This window comes from Melozone crissalis, unplaced genomic scaffold (genome assembly GCF_028551555.1).
Source record: "Melozone crissalis strain CALT ecotype California unplaced genomic scaffold, PUWL_Pcris_2 ptg000041l_1, whole genome shotgun sequence".
Lineage (NCBI taxonomy): Eukaryota > Metazoa > Chordata > Aves > Passeriformes > Passerellidae > Melozone > Melozone crissalis.
In genome coordinates, this window is record NW_026535819.1 from 6287709 (window position 1) to 6310636 (window position 22928).

Genomic DNA, 22928 nt, shown 5'->3' on the forward strand with positions numbered 1-22928 from the left:
CAGTGTCTCCATTTCCTTTTGCACAGCATCTACATGGTCCTTCAGGACAGATTAATACATGGAGGGTGCTGAATTTTATTCCTAAATAAATCCTTTCAGTCCTTTGCTCACACTCCTCTTACCATCAAACCCTTCCTCTGTTGTTGGATGGGGCCTTTCTGCACAGCTAAGAATATTTCATTGGTTATTTTAGTAGAATTCACAAAGCCTTAAGGGCCTGAGTCACCACTGCCTCACACCATGGCTGCCATTGGGATGATCAGGATGAAAAACAGTCCTTTTTCTCTAGATGGAAGGGTTCTGTGGCTGCCACTCTGCCCAGAAATCTCAGCCAAGGTGGCCCCAATTCTTGCTGAACAGGCAGAAAACAGTTCCCCCCACACCTCCCTCCTCAGGGTGACAATCTTCTTGAAGAGACCTTGTATCAGGCAGCAACTGGGAAAACTAATTAATCACCTTCTCCTTCCCTCTGTGCCAGACAGCAGATGATATTCCCAGCCCATTCCCTGGCCTGGCCAGGCTGGGATATCACTGACCTCATCAGGAACGGCAGCACGAGGATGGCGCCAGGTAATTACTCAGGCACAGAACATTTATCAGCACTTTGCCCTCAAACATGCTCATCTGGCCATGGACGTGCTGCATTAATTTCTCAACATGTCATCCCCACTCTGATATTTTTTCCTCTTTCCCTTCCCACGTCAGAGACATCCAAGGAAGCGTGGTACAGAGATCTCTGAGTGACTCACAGGAGCTGCTGAGCTCCGTGTGGCAGCCAGCTCCAGCCAAGCCATAACCTTTCCCTCCCCAAGCCCTGATTTTGTTTCCAGCAGTCAAAGAGAATAAGGCCAGACAGAGCCTCAGAAAGTTCTCCTTTCCCTCGGTTCAGGACTCCAGTTGTTCTCAGACAGGATGGAAAAACCCTGCCATCTCTTCCCTCAGCCCTCCACAGCCTGAATCCATTTCTTTGCTATGATTCACAAGCCTGAGAGAGATTTTCCACTCCAGTTCAATAATAAGCTCTTTACATTGCAGGGGCTTAGAGCTTGGTCACCCTCATGACACTTGAAGAGCAAGGAGGTGGCAGAGGTCAGGATTGTGGTGGGCTTGGAGCAAGCATCCAGATTCGCCCCTTAAAGCTAAGGGTTTTAAGGGAAATGCACAACTGCTGGATTTCTTCTCTTGGAAATACGCCTGAAATGGCTCTCCACAAAACACAGAAGCCTGCACAAAGATCAAATTGCTGGAGCTTGTTCTGTCTACTCAGGGATTTAGCAAAACTTCTCCAAGCAGCAAGACTCCATCAGGGATGGGTGCCTGTAGCCCAGACTCAACCCCTGCCCAGGATCACCTTCACCTCTCCCAGAGAACAAAACACCAACCTGGGAACAAAACACCACCCTGGGTGACTCCATACCCAGAGAACAGGGACAGAAATCACCACCCAGCTCTGAGATGGGACAGGAGGAAACACAAACTGCTCATCTCCCACTGAGGACCTGGGGAGACCCAACCATTCCACTTTGGGTGTTACTTGCACCAAGGAGCAGCTCTGCAGAGACAAGTGCTGGTCATTCCTTACACCAGCCTCAATATTTCCATTGTAAACTCTTCTTTCACTATTTTAAGAAGTCAGCTATAAAAATTCCCTCTAGGCTGGATCTTGGCAACCAAAGGCTCTGTCTGGGAGAAACTTATTTTACATGTACAACCCCCCTCTCCTATTGACAGTTTGGGTTGGAACACCAAATCCTCCTAAAAGTTGGCCAGTTTAAAGATCATGTTTGCATTCTCAAATTTGGAAAAAAAAGAGAAGAGCAGCCAGCAGATAATTAGTGGGGCCTGAGTGCTTTTAGCATTACAAAACGTGTGTATGCTTTTATAATGGCCAATGTATACAACCTGAAAGGAGCTATTTTTTATGTGGAATGCAGTAGTTAAATTTATAAAGGAAACTTTTTGCATGTTTTAAGTGCAGGCTATGAGAAATAAAAACCAGAACAAAACACCCCAGAAAAACTTATACCATAAAAACAAATGAGATTTTGTTTAAAAAAGTAAATTCTGAAGCCATCTCTGCACTTGCATTTGCTGGAATGGGGCACTTTTCTAGATTTGTGAATGTCAGATACAAAACAAATAAATGACAAGTGCCAAGAAATAGTTAACTTGAGGCGTGTTTTCAAGGCGTCTGGGTTTTCTATGGAAGATGACCAGAGATAAACCAAGGGTGTGGAAGATAGCGCCAACCTGGTCATTAAAGTTTTAGCCAGTAATTTAAAGGAAAAGAAGGTGGGATTTCTCTTTTTTTTCCTTTCTTTTAAAAAATCTGATGTAAAGGAGCAACTTAAACCACAAATGTTTCATGTCACCCACCATCACTGAACACTCAGGCTCAAACTGAGATTTATGCTAGAATCGTGATGATCAGGAATGCAGCAGGGCTTGGCTGCCACACTTGGATGAGCTTCACAGAAACCCTTGGAGCTTGTGTTCTGCCAGCCCTTGAGCCAAGCTGTGACTGGGAACAGCCACCACGAAGAGCCTCAACCTACCTGAGGTCCTCTCTCTCCTTTCACTCCTGGAAATCCCAGTAAAAATGGAAACGGAGTGGGTCCCAAGGGGTCAAAGATTTGATAGCCATCTGTGGCAGCTGGGGTGGTGAGGTTGGAGGCCCCGGCCCTGGAGCTGGGCCGGGCAGAGCCCAGGGGTGGCTTGGTGAACACCAGAGGGATGGTGCTGGGATCCACTCTCCTGGTGGGGGACGGCTTCTTTGGGGTGGGCCCACGGCTCGGGTTCTGCGGGGTTTGCTTCAGGGTAACCAGGTGGACACTGCTCGTGGTGTTATCAGTCACTCTCCTCAGTGGCTTTGCAGTACTGAGCACTTCAGGGGGCTCAGTGGTTGGTTTTTGGCTGCTCTTCTTTTTGGTCTCTGGCTCAGACTCCTTCCTGCTGGCCGTGACCAGGCTCTGGCTCGTTGGTGGTGCCCTTTTGGCTGTGGGAAGAGGAGTTTTCTCCCTGTGTGTGCTGGGAGTGGGCTGAGACATCCTGAGGGTTGTCCCCACGCCCCGAGGGGACTGGGTGGGTACCTGTGGTTTAGGACTTGACACAACAGGTGGGGCCACCGTGACCTTGGTGGCTCTGGTGGTCAGTTTTGGCCGTGATGGTGGGGTTGACAGCAACGTGGGGGTTGTTGTTGTACCTGAACCCCTCGTCTTGAGCGGTGCAGTGACCCTGCCAAACTCCAAGTTTGGGGCAGCAGTGGTCAGGTTTTTCAGACCCTGCAGCGAGGGCTCTGTGTGCTGTGGGGTGCTGGGGGAGGCACTGGGATCCCTGGGCAGGAGGGGGATGAGAGGGGGCAGGTTTGGCCGGTAGGTATCTGCTTGCCTGCACTGTTTTTTCAGGTATTTACAGTAATGATGAGCTGCCTTGGCGGAAGGATAAATATCAAACTGGCAGATGGCTCCTTCAAACTGCACGGAGTGCTGGCTTATCTTCCCAAAGAGGAAAGATCCTTGTGGATCCAACGCCTCGTCCTTTTTAAAATGCAAATCCGCATGTACTCTGCGCTTCCCACAAGAAGTAAATAAAGTGACAGTCTGGCCACGGATGTTGATGGCCATGTTGTGCCACCGGCCATCGTGGACATTGTAATCAAAATATACAGAGCGCTTGTGGCCCACATACACGATGATCTTCCCGGGCACAAACTGGACACCCAGCTGCAGTTTTTTCTTTTTGCTCCTGACAGCAAAGAGGAAGGCGTTGTTGATGCGGTGGGAGCAGAGGCTCAGCACCAGGAGCAGGTCGGAGCTGGAGCCCGCGGGGAGCAGGGCGCTGAGCGGGGCTTCCACACGGGCCCGCTGCGTGAAGATGACCCCTGATTTGAAAGGAATGACTCCTTGAGGAGCTGCACGTGAGGAGGACCATCCACTCGATGGCCTTTTCCCTGACAGGCCCAGTCTTTGAAGAACATCCACATCTGAAAGGGAAGAACAAAGGTTTTGTGAGGGGCTGGATGAGTGTGGAGGGAAGTCAAACCAATCCATGCACAAAGCCAACAAGATACAGGAAATCCCAAATTTCATATCTACTGCTACCCTCTCACATATATAATCTCATAACCAGCATGGAGAACTCACAGCTCTTCTCACATAGTGTGAGGAGCAAGCTCAATGTGATTACCAGGAATTGCCAAAATGCATCAGCTCCATGGTGCATCTGGTGAGTTCTCCTGTCCCACCAGGGACCAGCTCAGATGTTCTGGAGGGAGCTGACCTCACTACAAGGAAATTTCCCACTGAGCACCCCTAGTCCTCTTCCTGGGATTTAATTCTGAGTACTGACCACATAGCCGGAAAGGAATTCAAGCAACAGATTGAGCAGGGATTGCAAAATTTTGTATCCCCAGAGGGCAAGTAACAAAACTTCCAGAGGAAGCAAAAGCCTTGTATCTGTCTCTCTCCAAGCTAGCAAGCAGCAGCTTTTGATCTTTGGAGAGTTTAGGGAAGTGCAGGTGCCTCCCAGCATGAAAAACATTACACCCAGATTTCAGTGAACTGCTCAAGGTTCTCAACAGTACTTTTTTTTTTTCCCAGCAGATCATCTTACAGCAATGAATTATTTTAATAGGTTGGAACCAGACGTGGTTTGTGAAGAGCTCAGAAATTGGTTAGGGCTGCCACTGAGTAGTGGAGGTGAGATTTGCCTCCTGTATAATGTCACCTAGGAGCCAGGTGCCTTGCTCCAGCCAGGATGGAGATTGATGCCCAGGGGACCTTTCTTCCCCAACTCCAGGAGGAATTTGCAATGGACAGACAAGCAGAACCCCCTGCGTCTGCCCCTGAGGTCTATCAGGAGTCATTCACAGCTCAGATTAGCAGGCACCAGCAGCACAAACTGGGGCCAGCTGGCAGCAGCCTCAGCTGAATTATTCAGGAGAAGATGCCGAGGTCTACGTGAGCAAAGCTGCAAAGGTAAATGTGCCCAGACCTGAAAAAGGTCCTGGCTGAGCAGCTAAAGGAGCTCAGCTAGAGGAAAAGGAGGCTCAGGGGAGAACTTCTCACTCTCTACAACTCCCTGACAGGAGGTTGTAGCCAGGTTCTGCTCCCAGGTAACATGCAATAGGATGAGAGGAAAAGCCCTGAAGTTGTGCTGGGAGTGGAGGGTGTTAGAATGAAGAGCAGGAAAGGCTTCTTTACCAAAAGGTTTGTAAAGCATTGGAACGAGCTGCCCAGTGAAAGGTGGAGTCACCATCCGTGGAAGTGCTCAAAAGACATCAGATGTGGCACTTGGGGACATCTAATGGTTTAGTGGTGGGCTTGGCAGCCCTGGATTAACAGCTGGATTTGATGATTTGTAAGGATTTTCCAACCCAAATGACCCTGTTAAGCTGTTCATGACTCCTGTGACACCAGCGCTGTGACAGTGAGCTGGGATAACTGCACTGCCTCCCCTCTTCCTGCCCAAATGCCATCCCCACCACTCCTGCACCAGCCAGCTCTCCCATCTCAGTGCCCTCTGGGGAAGCCAGTCTGGGTGAACAACCCAAATGCTAATGTTGCAAGGAGAGAATTTAACACTCAGGAAGCTGCTGGTGCCAATCATGGCTAACACCATGGGACTGCAACTTTCCTTGATTAAAAGTAAATCAACAGTCCTCCAAGGAAAAAAAAAAAACCCTAGCTCATTTTCTAAAGGGGCCTTGGTATTCAGTTGCTTTCACCCTTAACTATTAAATATTCTGCACAGAACACAATATTTGGAGAACTGGCACACAAAGAGCCCCTTGGTGTTGGCCAGAAGGGTTGTAGACTCAAGCAGTCTGAGACCTGTGATGCTGCTGGCCAAGAAGGGAGGAGAATGATGAGAAAACCTCTGTTCCTTGACTTTGGCAAAACCCTCAGCCATTTTTGTGTATTCAAAATGAGTCCGTCAGTATTTACTTTGCCTGAGTTTAGCTTTATTCCCACCTTCCTTTTTTAAAGCAGCTTGACTCATTTTCTAGCAGACACTACCCTGGAGAAGGTGTGTCAGATGTAGAAAAGGATGGAAACGTTCCCACTCTGTGCAGAGGGGTAATTTATGCACAGCATGTCCTAGTGTTAATGACAGCATCTCTCCCATACTCTGAAATCCTTGGTCCCCCATTGTTTTTATTCCATATTGTCCAACAGGGCTGTCTCTCAGTAGCCTTCCCCTCCCTGCTCTGAGCAGAGGAATCATGACAGTGTCTTCATTCTGGATAATCTCCAGGGCTCATGAAACACCAAAGGCCAAAGCCTGGCTTTAGTGAAGCGAAGTGGGACCTTTGCCACAGACTTCAAAGGCATCAGGATTTATCCCTAAGAAAATAAATTTACCATTTAAGCAAGCAGCTCTTCTCCAGCTTCCAATTTCTACGTGTATTTTTAGGTTCTCCCTCAGAGGCAGACGGGGCTGTCTCTGCTGGAGATGCTGCATGCTCTAGGAGTTATTTATTTGGTAGCTGCTCTGCAAAGACCTGAGGATGTTTCCATGCTCAGAGGATGCTGCTGCTGCTGTTTGCAATCCCAATGCCTCGTTAGCAACAGCATCCAGGAGTGCTGAAGGGAAAAAAGCACAACCCAAACACTGCTCTCCCTCAAAAGCCGCTAAGGTGGAGCCACACTGAATGCCCACGCAAAATCCCAATAAAGCATCCTCCTGCAGGACACACACGTGAACTTTCCAGCACTAGGTCCAGCACAGAGCTCAGGGCTCCTGTGCACCCAGCCCATCTCCTCTCCTCTCCACCCCATCCAACTGTCCTGGGCTCTTGGGTCACATCTCCTGGGATATGGATGTCATCAACCAATGTGAAATGCAAGGTAATTCTGACATCCTGAAGCAGCTCCAAGTTTAGCAGAGGATTTTTTCCCCTTCAAACTTTTTCCCTCTGTGGATTTTTCCATCAAAACACATTATTTAAAAAGAACATTCACTGAGAGCTGCCTGATCCCAGGTGCCTCAAAGCTAGTAGCAACACTTGAGCAACTGGGAAAAACTCTTCTATCTAGACTCTGTGCATGAAGTGAGATACACAGAGATTCCTGAACAACCCCATGATCATCTCTGAAAAGGGGAAAAATATTTTATTGTTCTCCTTCCCCTCTCTTTCTTTCCCTCCCCCTTTCACCACACAAAAAGCTGTATAAGAAAAATAAGCCAAAAGGCAGGAGAGGAATAACTTGCAGCTTCCCAGATTCCAACAGCCAAGATGTGATGCCCACAGCTAAAACTGGGTTGAATAAGTGCAGCAGTTCCAAAAGTTACTGCCCAGACCTTTAGTCAGCACACAACAAATGAACTCACCTCACAATCTTTGGGATTTGTAACACTTATGGAAAGATCATCCTCTGTGTTCCCTGATTTTCCAGCATACAGGAAGACTCCTAATCCTTAGAGTAACAGCCAGAGTGTTTGCAAAATCCCACACCATTGGCTGAATTTCATCCTCACACTGCCCTGTGAACAAGTTCTTACAGCTGCTGAGTCTCATGTTTGGAAATCCTGGGTGATAACACAGCCCCAAGTCACCCATGTTTTCTTGCAGCCTTTACTTCCCTGCAAGGTTTTGTTTTTTGGCACCCAGAAGGAAATTCTCTCTCTCATTGTGTGGAAACCAGGCAAGGTTTTCAAAATTCTTTTATCACAGAGAAAGGATCTCAGAGGGGAGCTATCAACTACACCAAGGTAGACACAATGAGAGTGAAATGAAAGAGTTTGCTTTAGATTGAAGGTAACAAAAGACACAGCCCCATCCCATAATTATCTTAGGAGTAAAATGATGGATGGATGTGACTCTAAACAGCACATTATAATCTACTTGAAAAGCAAGATGCCAAGACACAGTATTTGTTCTGCCTCTTTACGAGCTGACATAAAACTTGCTCTGAAAACTGCTTGACTAAGTAATTCAGCCAGATGTTCACCTCCTTTGCATGGAGGCAGAATTTGGAAAATATTACATTTTTCAAAATTGCTGATGGCAAGGATGTATTCCCTCCCTCCAGTAAAAAGTGGTCCATGGGCTGGCTGACAGCTGAGTGCTGACCAAATTTCTATTTTTCCTTCATGTTTTAGAGACTGAGAGGAGAGCCCTGGAGCCTGCTAGTCCACTTAGTGCTGTCTGCTGACGGCAGGGGAAGCTGTTCACTTCCAGCAAATACCCATGTAAAGCAACCATGTGGGAAAGGGGTTGCTATTTTGAGAGGGGAAGGCTCCTTTCCAAACAGATATTGCAGAGATGCTCAGCACCCACTATCAACTGCTAAAGATTAATATTTTTTGTGTGTTTTTGTTGGGTTTCAAGTTTTAATCTCTTTTGTAGGGTTGTTGGTTATTGTACCTCAGCCTAGTCCTGTTCCTGGTAGCACCAGGGAGGTGATGCCTGGAGAAGGGGTGAGGACAGGCTGAAGGTGTCACTCCCCTATAGAATATTCCCTTACAGCACAGAGACTGAGCCAGCTGTAGCCATGTTACTGTCAACCAACCCTGTGGGATTTTCCTCCCTTAAATTTGCTCTTACCTTTAGAACTCACATTATTTCCATATGTGACATCCCCTGTGCTGGCAGAGGTGCCTGGGGTGCACCAAAGTCACAGTAAAATCTGCCAGAGACATTTAATTCCATAAAACCCCAGTCTCAAGGGGCAGTTTCTAAGAGCAGTTAAGTCCTGGCAAGTACAGGTGGATGCCAGTGACATTTTAGACACAAAGTGCTTCACTCCCACCAGTTCCACCAGACAGACAGGCTCTGAAAATCCTGTGGGACACGTAATCACCTGTACAAAACCTGGTTCTTTTGCCAGCTCTTAACTGCACCATCTATATCATCTCTACTGCAACCATCAGCAATAAATGCAGCTAACTGTGCACTGGGCTCAGACATGGATTGTTAAGTTATAATCCTACACTGGTACCAAAGCACTTGGCTTTTACTTCTGTTGAAGGAAGAGAGAAAATAAGAAGTGTAGTTTACCTTCAGAACTTCCCTGTGTGAATCCCAGGAACCAAGTAAAACACAATATTGTCCAGAGAAAGCAGAATCCCCTAAAAATGCAAGAGAAGAAAAAAAAAAATGAATGCATTTCTACAACAATAGTAACAAAACCAATTCCATTGTGAAAGGTCTTCTCCTTGATCCCAAGTCCAGCAAAGGCAGTGACAGGAAGTAGATCTGGGCTGAGACCTTCTTTTTCTGATTCAAAGCCATCCAAATCCCACTGAACTTAGTGGAAAGGTTTCCCAGGGGAATTAGGAGCCTTGAACAAGGAGCAGCCCTGTGTTTTGAGGGGCAGGGCCATCACTGCTGGGTCTTTGCTGCTGCTGCTGCTCCTTGGCACTCAGCCCACCCAGGACAGACCACCAGAAATGCAGGGGAATGGAGAAATCAATCCAAGCTGGGGGGCCCCAAAGCCCTGCCAGGAGTGCACTGTGGGGACATGTAGGAAGTGGGCTGGCACTCAGTGCCCTGTCACCTCAGCACACACATCCTGAGTGCTCCTGCTTAACCATATCCTAAGCATGCAAACCCCTACATGGGTCTGTTCCTCATTTTACACCCTGGTGCAAAGGTGGGGGCAGCTTCTCACCACTCAGCACCCACTGAGAGCCTCCTCACAAGCCTGGCATGGCAGGAAAGTTTAGGAAATGGGAGATGCACAGACTTCCAACCCTGTGCTCTCACAGACCCTTGCATGGCTGAGAGGGAATTTGACAAACCTCTCTATTAGCTCAGCTTTAAGCATTCAGGTGCCATTGAAAACAGCAGCTCAGGGAAAAACCTTTTACCAGAAAGGTAGCTAAAAACCCTCCCTTTCCCCCATCAGCTTCCTTGATTTGTAGCCAGCTAAAGAACATGGGAAACTCCTTGGTTAGGCTCACTTAAAGCTGTCAGTGGAAAGTTTGAAGATTGAATTCCCTCATCTTCTAGAAAGGATATTTAACAGCTTCATCAGCAGAAGCTGCTGGAGGAACAGACAGAAATGTGAACTACAGAAAGTGCTCAGGCAGGAGGCAGCAGTGTGGGACATCCACAGGTTGTTTGTCACTTCAGCCCAGCCAGGGTGAACACTGGACTGTGCAAAGCCATGCCAAAGTGCAGCTTGCTCCTCTCTCCACATCTGATGCACAAGCCATGAATCAAACCACTCTCCTCCTGCCATCAAGCCTCAGCTTTAGCCCAAGAAATCATTTTCTGAGACAATGTATTACCCACCCAGTGCAGCAGACCCTTCCCAGAGCTAAAACAAAGCCACAGTGATTTACATCAGTGGGGAAACCTGGCCTTGAATGTAAAAATCCATCCAGGAATCCAGCCATTAACTAATATTTTAAGGCTTAAAGAGATAAAATTCTGGAGTGCTCCACATCAACTGGGAAAGAAATGAGCTGAAGTAATCCATGTCCTCCTTTGCTGTTTCCATCACCCTGACACCAGGCTGCACATTTCAAGAGCTCTGGGAGTGCTTCAGTTTATGGAAGAACAGCCAAGAATAGCCCAATCCTGGTGTTCTTTTGCCATGTCCAGACCAGGAGACCCTCACCATGCTCCGGAGATCTCCATCTAGGGAGCCCTGGCTCTTTTCTGACAGCTCCATCCCTTGGGATGCTGTTGGGATGGAGACACTGCCAACCCAAGGAGAGCTGCTGTCTGTCCCAGCACCTCCAGGGAGTGGAGAAAGGGAAGCAGAACAGGATGATTCCTCATGGCCACCTCTGGCAGTATTTTGTTTGGCATGAGAGAGGCTAAAATCCACAACACAAGACAGTCTGAATGTCTGTGCTCATCTCCAACAGAGTTTGAGATGTGGACACAATTCCATGGAGCAAAGACCTGACTGGTTATCACCAGCTTGACTGCCTGAAGAGAACACAGGAGGGCAGGGATGGGGATCATCACCAGCAGCACTCCCAGGTATTGAGAACCTGGTGAGGTGAGGACCTGATCTGGTGAGGATCAATTTGTACAACCACTACCACTCACAACATTCTGAAGTGCAATTTTTTGGGTTTTTTTGAGGGGCACCTTCACAAACCAAACTCCTGTTGATTGACATAATGAGGAGAACAAGTCTTGGGGGAAAATCCAGCACGTAATTTCATTCCAGTGACACTCTTGGGCTGTAAAGGAGACGATGCAGAGTGTGGGATCCAGCTGGCCCCAGCCCTGCTCCTGGACCCCTCACATGGCCAACCCCGTCAGAGCTGAGAGTGGGGCCGGGTGCCAAAACACTGCAGAAAAACACTTTGGCAAAATCCACCAACTTAATGGAAAAAGCAAAAGCAGCTTCCAAATGGCAGCTGTGTGAGTGATGGGGCTGTTAATTATCCCTGGGTTTTTAATGCAGGCTCTTTTTCCACAGAGCTGCACAAGCAGCTCGAGTAGCAAGAGTAAAGAAGATTTTTCTCCTTATATAGAGCTATCAAACCCACCTTGCCTTTATCTCAGCTTCCTCCCATGAGCAGTCATTTCCACTCTATCAAGAGACACCACTGAAGGCGTTTATTTCTTTTATTCACAGGCTCTGTGAGTACCACAATGAGGATCCTGGAGAGGAGAATGCCCAAGAGAGAACTCAGAGCACCTTCCAGTGCCTAAAGGGCTCCAAGAGAGATGGAGAGTGACTTTGGACAGGGGCATGGCAGGATAGGACAAAGAGGAAGGCTTTAAACTGAAGATGGGCAGATTTAAAATTGATATTAGGAAGAAATACCCTGTGAGGGTGGTGAGACACAGGTTGGCCAGAGCAGCTGTGGCTGCCCCATCCCTAGCAGTGCCCAAGGCCAGGCTGGACAGGGCTTGGAGCAGCCTGGGACAGTGGAAGGTGTCCCTGCCATGGCAGGGGATGGAATGAGATGAATTTTCATGGTTCCTTCCAACCCAAAGCTCTGCTGCAGCCCCTGGGTGTAGGGGTGCCCCAGAGCACACATGATGTAAGCTCACATGAGCCTTTACAGTTTTCCAATGCAGACACCAACTCCCTTTATAGCAAGCTGAAGTTACTGACTGACTACAGCTCAATTTTACTTCCCTGCTTTTGGCAAATCCTGTGGATCAGGGAACTGCCCAGTGCCAGGAGTCCAAGGCAAAGCACAACTGAGAGGGACAGAGAGGCACAAACACCCTCATTCCCTTCTGACCAAACCAGGGCTGGAATGGAGCCCTGCACTGAATTAAGGGCAGCAGGAACACAAAAGCCTTCAGGGTAAACTTGGTCACAAATTATCCTCGAGGAAGTGACAATTTGACAAAGCTGAGGCAACCTGTAAAATTGTGATCAGCTAATTCTCCACTATTTCTGGAATTGGTTTGGAACAATTTCAGCTTTTTTAAATAAAAGGTTTGCCGTGACTTAAAATAAGAAATCCAACTGATTTTGACATCTTGTTTGTTTAGATGATGGGTTGAAGCTGAAGGAAATACTTCAAGAACCCATGGCAGCATTTAATTTTTTATTTTGTTTTCTCCCTCATTTACAGTGAGGAAATGGCTTTGAGATTGCAAATGTTACTGCAAGGTGGAAAAACAATTCCCCCACCACTTTTCTCCACTCAGGTGTATATTCTTCCTGTTCAAAAGACCACAAAGCCAGCTGGAGGCTGAAAATTGCTTTTCAAGAAAAGCAAACCTGCATTTCTAGCTGTAAATCAGACTGTATCTTAAAAAGGAGAAAATGCACGTGTGGCTTGAGATCCTTTGCACACGACTGGAGGTGATATTCTGTAAGTTTTGACAAACAGGAAGCAAATCACAACCTACAAACTGAAGCTCTAAATTGTACTGTGCATCGATTCCATCCCAGCTTTTTGGGGTAGAAATCTTATTTTGTACCAGCAGCCTCCTCTGTGGAGCTTCTGGGGCTTCTGGAAATGATGGTATTTCTCCACTCCCCCTCAATTTCTGGCAAGAGCAATGGAAACACACAGCTATGTGGATGTCCCCATATTGACCCTGCTCAGTCCTCTGCTGCACCTCTCCTGCAGTATAAATGAGGTATTGACTTACACCTCCAGGCAATGATTTTGTACACAGGCACTGCTGCAAACCCCAGGGTGATAAGGGCAAAGTTTCTGAAACAACTGAAATACTATTACTTTTCAATACTCATTCAGCAGCTCAATTTTTAAGGAAAAGTATTGAGCAGGCAAAGAGATATGGTCCCTAGAAATCCATTCTTAAGGTCATTAAAAATACTAAAAAACCAGAGTGGTCTAGAAAATGTCAATATTAAGTAAGGAAAAATGAAATCCCTATCCCTGGAAGTGTTCAAGGCCAGGTTGGGTAGGGCTTAGACCATCCTGGTCTACAGGAAGGTGTCCCTGCCCAGAGCTGGGCTGCTGCTGGGGCCAACCTGCTTCCCCACATGAGGGATACCAGACTGATGAGGCTCAAACACCCTGCAGGCAGCTCCCAGCAGCTCTCCACAGTGGGAGATCCTTCCTGGGAACCCACCACTCACCCGCCCTTCACTCCCATCCCTGTCTGTCTGTCTGGGATACTGGCTTTGCTGCTGTGTGAAGTGGCAACACTCAGTGCTGGCCCTGGCCTTTGTGTTCTCCAGTAACTGGAGCCCTCTCCACAAACAGAAGTGCTAAGCCTGATCTGTCATCTAACTCCTTTTTTGTCCCTCCAACAAACGCCTTTGCATTCCTTCACTTTGTGAATGGGGTTTGGCAGAGCCATATAGAATTCCCCATTGTTTCCATTTGCTTCAGTAAAAGCGTCCATCATTTCTACTCATGTCCCCAACAAATTGGCAAAGAAAGGGAAGGGGGAAAAATAAACCCCACAAACCCTGTGTTTGTCCCTGGGCAGAGATTTCCAACACCAATCTCACCACAAACCTGGACAGCCTTCAGTCAGTAACAATCTCCATGAACAGAGATATTAAGCAGGGCAGATTTTAAGCCCTCAACCCATTGCAGAAAAGGGATGAAACTGGAGCTTTATTTTAATAAAGCAGACAGACAGACACATGGAAAGAGCAGGAGGGTGGTCCTGGACTGTGATGCTGTCTATCCCTCATGGGACACATCTCCAGGTGCAATTGCCTCCTCTCTACCCTCAAGCACCCAGCACACACATCATTTGCCACCCTATTGCTGGATTTGTCCAGCAGTGCCATAATCTGTTCCCAGACCACCTGGATCCATGGCTCCCTGCAGCCCTTTTAGGCCTTCCCAGGGCTGACCCACCCTGATGGTGCCCAGTGGATGCTGTAGCACCATGTGTGCATTTCTCATCCAGCACACAGATGGGCTGGGCAGCCCCAGGGCAGCATTGTGCCACCAGCCCAGGGCTGGGACAGCAGGCTGTCACCATCTGAGGTGTCCAGGAGCATCGAGCCTCCTCCATGGCCAGCAAGGGGCCCTGGGGCTGGATGGGACAAAGTCACACAACCTCAGTGGAACAGCACCTGGACCTTGATGTGCAGTGCAATGCAAACCCTCCTCTGAGTTTTTGGGGGCCTGTGCTCACCAAAAATCACCAAGAGGGGCACTCTAAACTTGAAGAGCCTGTACAACTTGGTGTTCTTCTGCTTTTACAAACTTTGGCAGCTCAAGTCTTCCAGCACACTCTGCCACTGCTGCTCCTCCCCTGGGGAGCCAGCCCTGCCACTGTCACCTGCAGGCATCCTGTGGGGCCACCAACTCCCCCAGTGCCACCAGCCCTGCTCCAGCGACAGCTCCAGGAGTGCTGGAACCAGGGAAACCCCCAGTGCCACCAGCCCTGCTCCAGAGGCAGCTGCAGGAACAAGAGGAATCCCCAGTGCCACCAGCCCTGCTCCAGAGGCAGCTGCAGGAGTGCTGGGACAAGAGGGACCCCAGTGCCACACGGGGATCTCTCCCATCACCAGCTGTCCCCAGGCAGCAAGGGTGGCCTGGTGACCCCAGGGACAAGCCAGCCACGGGCTCAGGGCACCGTCCCCAGGAGCAGTGACCTCAAGGGGACCCTGGAGCCGTGGGATGCACGGCGCTCTGCCAAGGGAATCAAACCCAGCACCGAAATTCCCTCCGGGAGAGGATGCGAAGGGCAGCAAGCGACCTCTGCTGAGGAGGGACCGGAGCAGCACACGGCGGGGACAGCCCAGGGAGCACCCGGGACAAAGGGCGCCGGTTCCGAGGCACAGGGACACACCAGGGCACACTGCCCAGGGCACTGCACGGCTCCAGGGCTGTGCCAGCCGGGCACACACGGGGCAGAGCGGGCACGGATCCCCTGCTCTGCCCGCTCCTGGGTCCGAACCGCGCTCACACGGCTCCGGGCTGCCCCCGGGCACGACCTGGCACCTGGGCAGCATCTCGCTGTCCCCATGGGTAGGTGATGCCCTGTCAGCCGCTGTGCTGGTGCCAAGTGTCGCTGCAGAGCGCAGCCCGTGCCCTCGCTGTGTGTGACACGCTGCTCCTGCTCGCTCAAAGGAACCTTTCTGTGCCTGCTCCCCCCTTGGGGCTGCTCCCTTTCTGACGCCAGACACCCTTGCACGGTCCCGGGCGGTTCTGCCAGACCGTGCCCAGCGCTACAGAGGTGTAAATGCGAGATGCTGCAGCTACCAGACACGCCACAGCCACATCCACGCCAAATAAATAAATAAATAAATAATCCCAAACAAAACCCCCGCAGCGCAAGAACCCCAAAGCGCTGAGATTCAGCCCTTGTGAGTACATAAACACAGAGAAAACTTGTCAAGGAGAGCAGCTGCAGCCCCTGGGAAGGGCTCTGGGCTCTCCGTGTGACTCCACACACACAGGCTGAGCCTCCAAAGGGAGCTGCACATTCCCCATCCACCCCCGGCTCTGGAAAGGGGTGGGTGCAGCAGGGTGACTCCGGCCCTGGAGGGGGGATGCCCCCAAACCCCCCGGCCCCGGTGCCCCTCTTTCCCCCATCTCCCAGCCCAGCCGGGCACAGGGATCCTGTACACAACTTTTTCAAACTGCCAGGCAGAAGAATCCCAGCCTTTCCAAGGGAGTGTCGGTAAATCATCAGTACATCCGACAACGCAGCCAGCGGGATTAACCCTTTGCGGGATCCCGGGAAAAATAACAACAACAAAACCACCACCAACAACGCGTTTAACAATGAAAACAGTAAAATCCGGTCGCGGCTGTGGCAGGAGGGGGACAGGCAGGGTGTGCGCCGGGATCTTTCCATGCACGGATGGAGAGGGAGCCGCGTTTTGTGTGTGCCGAGCACATGAAGAGCGCCGAGCCTCAGCCCCCCGGGCTCTCCTAGCTCCCGCAGCACCACCCGTGTCCCCGTGTCCCCAAAGGACAGGGTGGCAGCAGCATCCCCAGGATGCTCCAGGAGGGGCTGGGACCCCCCCGTGCAGGGTGAGGCTGAGAGGGGCAGCAGATCCGCTCCTGCATCAGCCTGGGGGCTGCAGGGGCCTCCTGGAGCAGCCCCCGGGGCTGGGAGCCGCTGTCTGTCCCTGTGCTGGGTTTGGGGGTGCCGGGGGGCTCCTCCTGCCCGTCCATCCCCGCACACAGCGCAGCCCCATTCCCCCGTGCCCCGCTCCGCAGCGTGGCCTCCCTGCCCGCACAGCCCGTTCTCCCCTCCAGAGCGGGAGTTTTCACATCATCCCCTGGCACAGGAATGTCTTCCCGCAGCCCGTTCCCAAATCCCTGCGGCTCCCCGGCACCCCCAGCCCGCCCGGGATTCCCTTCCCCAGCGCGGAGTAGCGGAGTTTGTACTCACCCCCTGCCTGCCGCTGTAGCTCTGAGTCTGGAGACCGGCTCTGATTCCGGCTCCATCACGTTTTAGTGCATTGTCTCTTTCGGGCAATTTTTGCGGCAATCCATCAGAAATCGGGGGGTGAGGCGGTTTGTGGGTACATCCTTCCCAAGAGCTCGGCTCTGTGCCTCGCTAAGGGGTTCGGCTGTGTCACAGACACCCCTGGCCCGGACGGCTCACTCCTTCCTCCTTCTCTTCTGGGTCCTTTTGCTTACACAGATCTTTTAATCCCATTTAACTCCCTCTCGGCAGACTGCAATTACCTTGGAAAAAGGAGAGAGAACACAAAGTACACTCTAGGAAGCCAGGCTGGCCCATGGTCGCTGGATTTCTTGCCTTTTTTTCTCCTCTCCTTATAAATAGTGCAATTTCTGTGATCTCTGATTCCCAAAGTCCGTGATTTCAAGTGTTTTCTCTTAGCTGTTACATTTTTTGTTGTTGGTTGGTTGGTGGTTGTAATTATTATTTTTATTTGCAATGCAGATGTGCCTCCCACCCCCCAAGGATCTCTCCTCTGGACTTAGAGAGAAGAGGAAAAGGCAGATTTTGAGAAATGAAAATTATTTAAGGATGTCCTTACTGCCTCTCTCTGCTGCCCTCCTCTGTAATAGCGAAGCATTTACGAGAAATTATACAAAATAAATAAATAATTTGGAAAAAAAAAAAAAAGAGAGAAGAGAAGAAGAAGAAAGAAAGAAAGAAAGAAAAAAAGAAACTCATTTGGACAGAACTGCAAGGAAAGAATTGAAGACCCTGTCCAGGCTTCAGGGAGGGAAACACACACCTTTCTGCTGATGGAAATTGCAGCCCCCTGCACTCACCTGTCCAGGAGCCCCAAACTGGCCTGGACCCATCTTATAAAGTTCCTGCCATGGCTTTTCCCTTGGGATCAGCGCTTGGTGCAGCTGAGCAGCAAACTGGGAGCCTGTGGATGGGACTCAGGCTTGGAGGAGAAAAGTCCCCCATGCTCCCGAGGGATGGGATCTGCATCCCAAAGGGCAGGAATGGGGCAGTGAGTTTCCCTGTGAGAGCTCCACCAGAAGAAGCTGGATCCCAAATCCTCTTGGCCAGCTCTGGCAGGAGAGGGGACTTCCACATGTGGATAAAGCCTTCATCCCTGCTTCCCCTCCTCATCCAAAGTCCCACCCAGCCAGCCCTGGAGCCACCGGCAGGTCCCTGAGGCAGGTGAGGGACAATGGTGCCACCTCTGCTTGCACCCCTGGGTGTCCCCTGTACCCTTGGGTGTCCCTGCACCCCTGGGTGTCCTCTGAACCCCTGGGGGTCCCTGCACCCCTGGGGGTCCCTGCCCTGCTCCCTCCCCTGCCAGCCCCTCTGCCTCGGGCACTTACTCTGCAGCGAGCTCAGAGGCCGAGCAGCATCTCCGTGCAACCCCATGGCCCTGGGCATTCATTGTCCCAGCAGCTCACGGCAATTGCTGCTTCTTTAAAAATAATAATAACAGCTAAAAATTAAAAAAAAATTAAAAAGGAGGGAAAAAAAGAAAACTGAAACAAAGCCCCTTCCTCCCTCCTTGCCCTTCAAGGTGTCTCCGGCGCCGCCAGCCCGGGAGAGGCGGCCGGGCTGAGGGGCCCGGGGCCAGCCGGGGCTCTCTGGGCTCCCCCCAAATTCAGCAGATAATCCTTCCCCGGGGCTGGCGCGTCCCCCTCGGGCCGTGGCCGCACTCGTGGGTCATGGATGCTGCGGGGATCCGGGAGAGAAGGGCGGAGGGACATGGATGTGAGAGAGGTGGGAGCTCTGAGGCTGCCCTTGTCCTTTTAAATAGCTGCGGCCCGGGGACTCCGCGCTGGCGGGGGTGCCCCAGGTATCCGGTTTCAGCAAACAGCAGCTAATGAGCACAGATCCAGCCTCCAGAGGGGCAGGATCAGCGCTGCCGCCAGGCAGGGGGGCACCCCGGGCACCCCAGAGCAGGGCAGGGCAGCGCTGAGGGGCAGGGCCTGCAGGGCAGGGCAGGGGACAGGGCAAGGGGTAAGAGACAGGGCTGCAGGGTAGGGGACAGAGCTTCAGGGTAAGGGAGAGGGCTGAAGGGGCCACAGGACCTCCAGGGCAAGGGGATGAGGCTGCAGGGTAAGGGGACAGAGCTTCAGGAGTTACAGGACCCCCAGGGTAAGGGGACAGGCCTGAAGGGGCTACAGGACCCCCAGGACAAGGGGACAGGCCTGAAGGGGCTATAGGATCTCCAGGGTAAGGGGACAGGGCTGAAGGGGTTACAGGATCCCCAGGACAAGGGGACAGGGCTGAAAAGGCTACAGGACCCCCAGGACAAGGGGACAGGGCTGAAGGGGCTATAGGATCTCCAGGGTACGGGGACAGGGCTGAAGGGGTTACAGGATCCCCAGGACAAGGGGACAGGGCTGAAAAGGCTACAGGACCCCCAGGACAAGGGGACAGGGTTGGAGGAGCTACAGAACCTCCAGAGCAAGGGGACAGGGCTGCGGGGTAAGGGGACAGGGCTGAAGGGTAAGGGGAAAGGGCTGCAGGAGCTATAGGACCCCCAGGACAAGGGCACAGGGCTACAGGGTAGGGAGACAGAGCTTCAGAGTAAAGGGACAGGGCTGCAGGGGCTACAGGACCTCCAGAGCAAGGGGATGGGGCTGCAGGGTAAGGGGACAGGGCTGCAGGATCCCCAGGGCAAGGGGACAGAGCTTCGGGAGCCACGGGACCCCCAGAGCAAGGGGACAGGGCTGCAGGGGCTATAGGATCTCCAGGGTAAAGGGTCAGGGCTGCAGGGCACAGGGCAGGACCTGCGAGGTGCTGAGCACCCAGCACAGCCCCCAGAGCCCAGCATGGCTCTGCCATCAAGGCTGAGCCACCCCAGGGGCTCCCTCCACAAAGGTGCTCTGTGTCTTACTGCGTTATCCATCCCCTGAGATGGGGAAGGGCTGGAGCACCTCACAGCTGGACATGGGCATTAAACTTATCCACTCCCCATGAAAAATACATTAAAAATACACAAAACACAGCCACAAGCAGGACCCCACATTGACCCACCAAGTACTTGAACTCGAGGCTAGAGGAGAGTGATGTTACATCATGTTCAGACCAGAAAATTCAAGGACCCACTGGCCTGACTCAGCAATGCAGGCTTTACTCAAAAACCTGACCTCAGAGCATGGCCAAAAGTTGAGGTTTCCCCCATAAATCAGATCTCCTACATGACATCCTCTGCTCCCATGCATGCCAAGGGCTTCTCTCCCTTAATGCATATATTTGGTTTAGTTGTGCTTGCTTGCTGGAGCTGTGGTTTTCCATCTCCCAGTTTCTATAGAAAGAAGATTTTATTCATACCTTTGCTCTGAAGCATCTGCATTTTGCTTCCTTTCTCGCTGTTGCACATGAAGTTTTAAGCAGAGACAGCAAAAAAATTTGAAACAAGCAGTGTTGGGACTGGGGTTAACTAACAGCCTCACAGTTCCTCTGTCCTCCACAAAACCTTCTCAGAAGGGTGCAGCTAAGTTACACATCCTTGTCAGAAATTCCTATTCACAGAAAAATGTGTCTCAAACCCCTCTGAAAGCCCAGGAACTCAGATAACCCAAACAGTGCAGCTTTGAGGACTGTGACTTTAGGGACAACAGGCAGTGACACAGCTTGTCAGAAACACCATAAAATCTCTATTTTTCTTAGCTATTTTTTCCCCCAGCTGTTCTTTCCATGTTTCTCAGTCACACATTCCTCGCTGAGAAACATATTCTAGCCATGCTGAAGTGTTTAAGATAAAGCTTTAATCAATTAAAAAAACCTCCAAGTTCACATAATTGTTGGTTAATCCCTCTCCTGCTTATTTCTACCTTTTCTCTCTTCTGAATGCAGCAAATATTTAGTAAACTCCCTTTCCCTCAAACAAAACCAAACCCCACCCTACTTGAAAGGAACAAGGCCTGGCTTTTTAGAGAGAGGGACAAAAAGGAAAGAAAAATGATGTGCTGCATCTTTTTGCACAGATTTATTCAAAGTGGGTAATGGGAAAAGACTGATGATGCTTCAGGTCCACAGCATCTCACCAAGGACCACCATAAAACTCACTGACAGTCTCATCCTCAAATCCTCTGCCCATATTTGCTCCCATGAACATTTTCAAACCAAACACATGCCTGAAAGCTTTGCTAGCACGAAGACATAAATGTATCCCAGCAGTAGGAAAAAGGGAATTACTTTAAAACAAAAGGAAACCCAACATTGCTGAAGCCAAGACTTGTGCCAAGTCAATTCAGGTTCAAAAATTAGACCTCATTCTTCAAAAAGAGAAAAGCCACAACATATGATCTGAATAGAAATATATTTAGCAGATTTATTTTTCTTCCCTTCCAAATTTAAATAGAAGCCATTTTAAAACACTGAATAAACTGAAATAAAACAGCATAGCAGTGAAATGAGAAAAAGGAAAAAAAAAGAAAAAAAGGAATTGGAATTGACTAGTTTAATTAGCCAAAAAATAAAAAGTACAGGGGAGGAAGAAATGCCACCACACAACATGGGGGACAGGGAACAGAACTCTTGCTTTTGATGAAACACACTCAAAAAAAGCAGCATGTCATTACAGCCTGAATAAATACAGCACCTTAAACATTCCCCCCTATTTAGCCACTTGCCAGAAGAACCAGTACCCACCTCTGCTCAGGAGCTGCAGCTGGGTTAAGCATCAAGGCTCTCGTTAATGTAGTTTTGTCTCTTTGCTCCTCTCAGAAAAGTGTGGAGGCTGCTGGAGCCAGGGCAGGCGGTGTCACAGTGCCCTGTGTGACACACTGAGCCCAGCTCCACAAAACAGAGAAATCCCAGCCTAACCTGGACCTACCAGCCCTCTTTGGCTTGGCCTGGAGCACAAGCTGAATTACACTGCAGTCATTTGCACCTCTGCCCAAGTCCAAAAAGCATCCTGGATCACTCACTGCCCCCAGAAATCACAAGGAATTACAGGGATGTGTTTGGATATATTTAGATAAATACCCCATTCAGGTTTCAAACCCGTGGCATAACCAGGCAGAAGTGAAAACCGCGGCACCGGAAAAACTTGTGGGAGGGATCAAACAAACAGGCGAAGGAAAGGTGGGATAAAGAGCCTTTCACTCCCTGCTGGGCTGGGGATCCACGCCCAGCCCGGAGCAGGAGTGTCTGAACTTGGTGCAAAGGGAGCAGGGTGATGGTGCCAGCCGGGGTGGGAATAGCTGTGCAGGGAGAGCGGGGCTGTGGGCACGCCTGGGAGCCGGCAGGGACAGGGGATTCACCTGGCACAGGAGAGAGGGGCTGATCCCAGCCCAGACACGGGCACAGCACCCCGGGCACAGCATCCCGGACAGGGCACAGCACTCGGCAGGGCACAGCAGGGCTGATCCCAGCCCAGACACGGGCACAGCACCCGGCAGGGCACAGCATCCCAGGCATGGCACAGCAGGGCTCATCCCAGCCTGCACACGGGCACAGCACCCGCAGGGCACAGCATCTCTGGCAGGGGCACAGCATCACTGGCAGAGCACAGCACCGCGGGAAGGTACAGCAGGGCTGATCTCAGCCCGCACACGGGCACAGCACCCCTGCAGGGGCACAGCATCGCTCATCCCAGCCCGTACCCAGGCACAGCATCCAACAAGGGCAAAACAGGGCTGATCACAGCCCAGACACGGGCACAGCACCCCGCACACAGCTCCTGGCAAGGCCCAGCAAGGTTCATCCCAGCCTGCACCCTGGGCACAGCATCCCAGCAGGGCACAGCATCCCGGGCACAGCACCCAGCAGGGGCACAGCAGGGCTCATCCCAGCTGCACACAGGCACAGTACCCGTGGCAGGGCAGAGCAAAGCTCATCCCTGCCCCTACCTAGGCACAGCATCCGGCAGGAGCACAGCAGGGCTGATCCCAGCCCGCACATGGGCACAGCATCCCTGGCAGGGGCACAGCACCTCGGGAAGGCACAGCACCCCTGGCAGGGCCCAGCAGCCCTGGCACAGCATCCCGGGCACAGCAGCTCTGGCAGTACCCAGGAACGAGCCCTGCTGACTCAGCACCCGCGCTGCAGCATCAGCAGCCTCGGCAGCGGAGCCCCGGGCTGGGGCTGATCCCTGCCTGCCGGGCTGGCATGGAGCTGTTTCTGCCAAAGAGGCCGTTTCTATCCCTTTTTACCCCCACACTTGGCTGCAGGGCTCTCTCAGGTGTGTAATTCC

General features: G+C 51.1%; 1 protein-coding gene across 2 annotated transcripts in view; it reads right to left on the reverse strand.

The window, feature by feature from the left end:
• The window catches only part of LOC128941990 (collagen alpha-1(XXVII) chain-like), a 145257-nt gene extending 127997 nt beyond the window's left edge, over nt 1–17260 (reverse strand). For both annotated transcript variants that reach the window (XM_054284130.1, XM_054284131.1), the window contains exons 1-3: nt 16718–17260; nt 9002–9072; nt 2556–3982 (exon numbers count right to left, since the gene is read on the reverse strand). In XM_054284130.1, coding sequence (XP_054140105.1) covers nt 2556–3982; nt 9002–9072; nt 16718–16773 — 1554 coding nt within the window. In that variant the 5' untranslated portion in view covers nt 16774–17260. The remainder of the gene's footprint in view (nt 1–2555; nt 3983–9001; nt 9073–16717) is intronic.
• Between the last annotated feature and the right edge of the window lie 5668 nt (nt 17261–22928).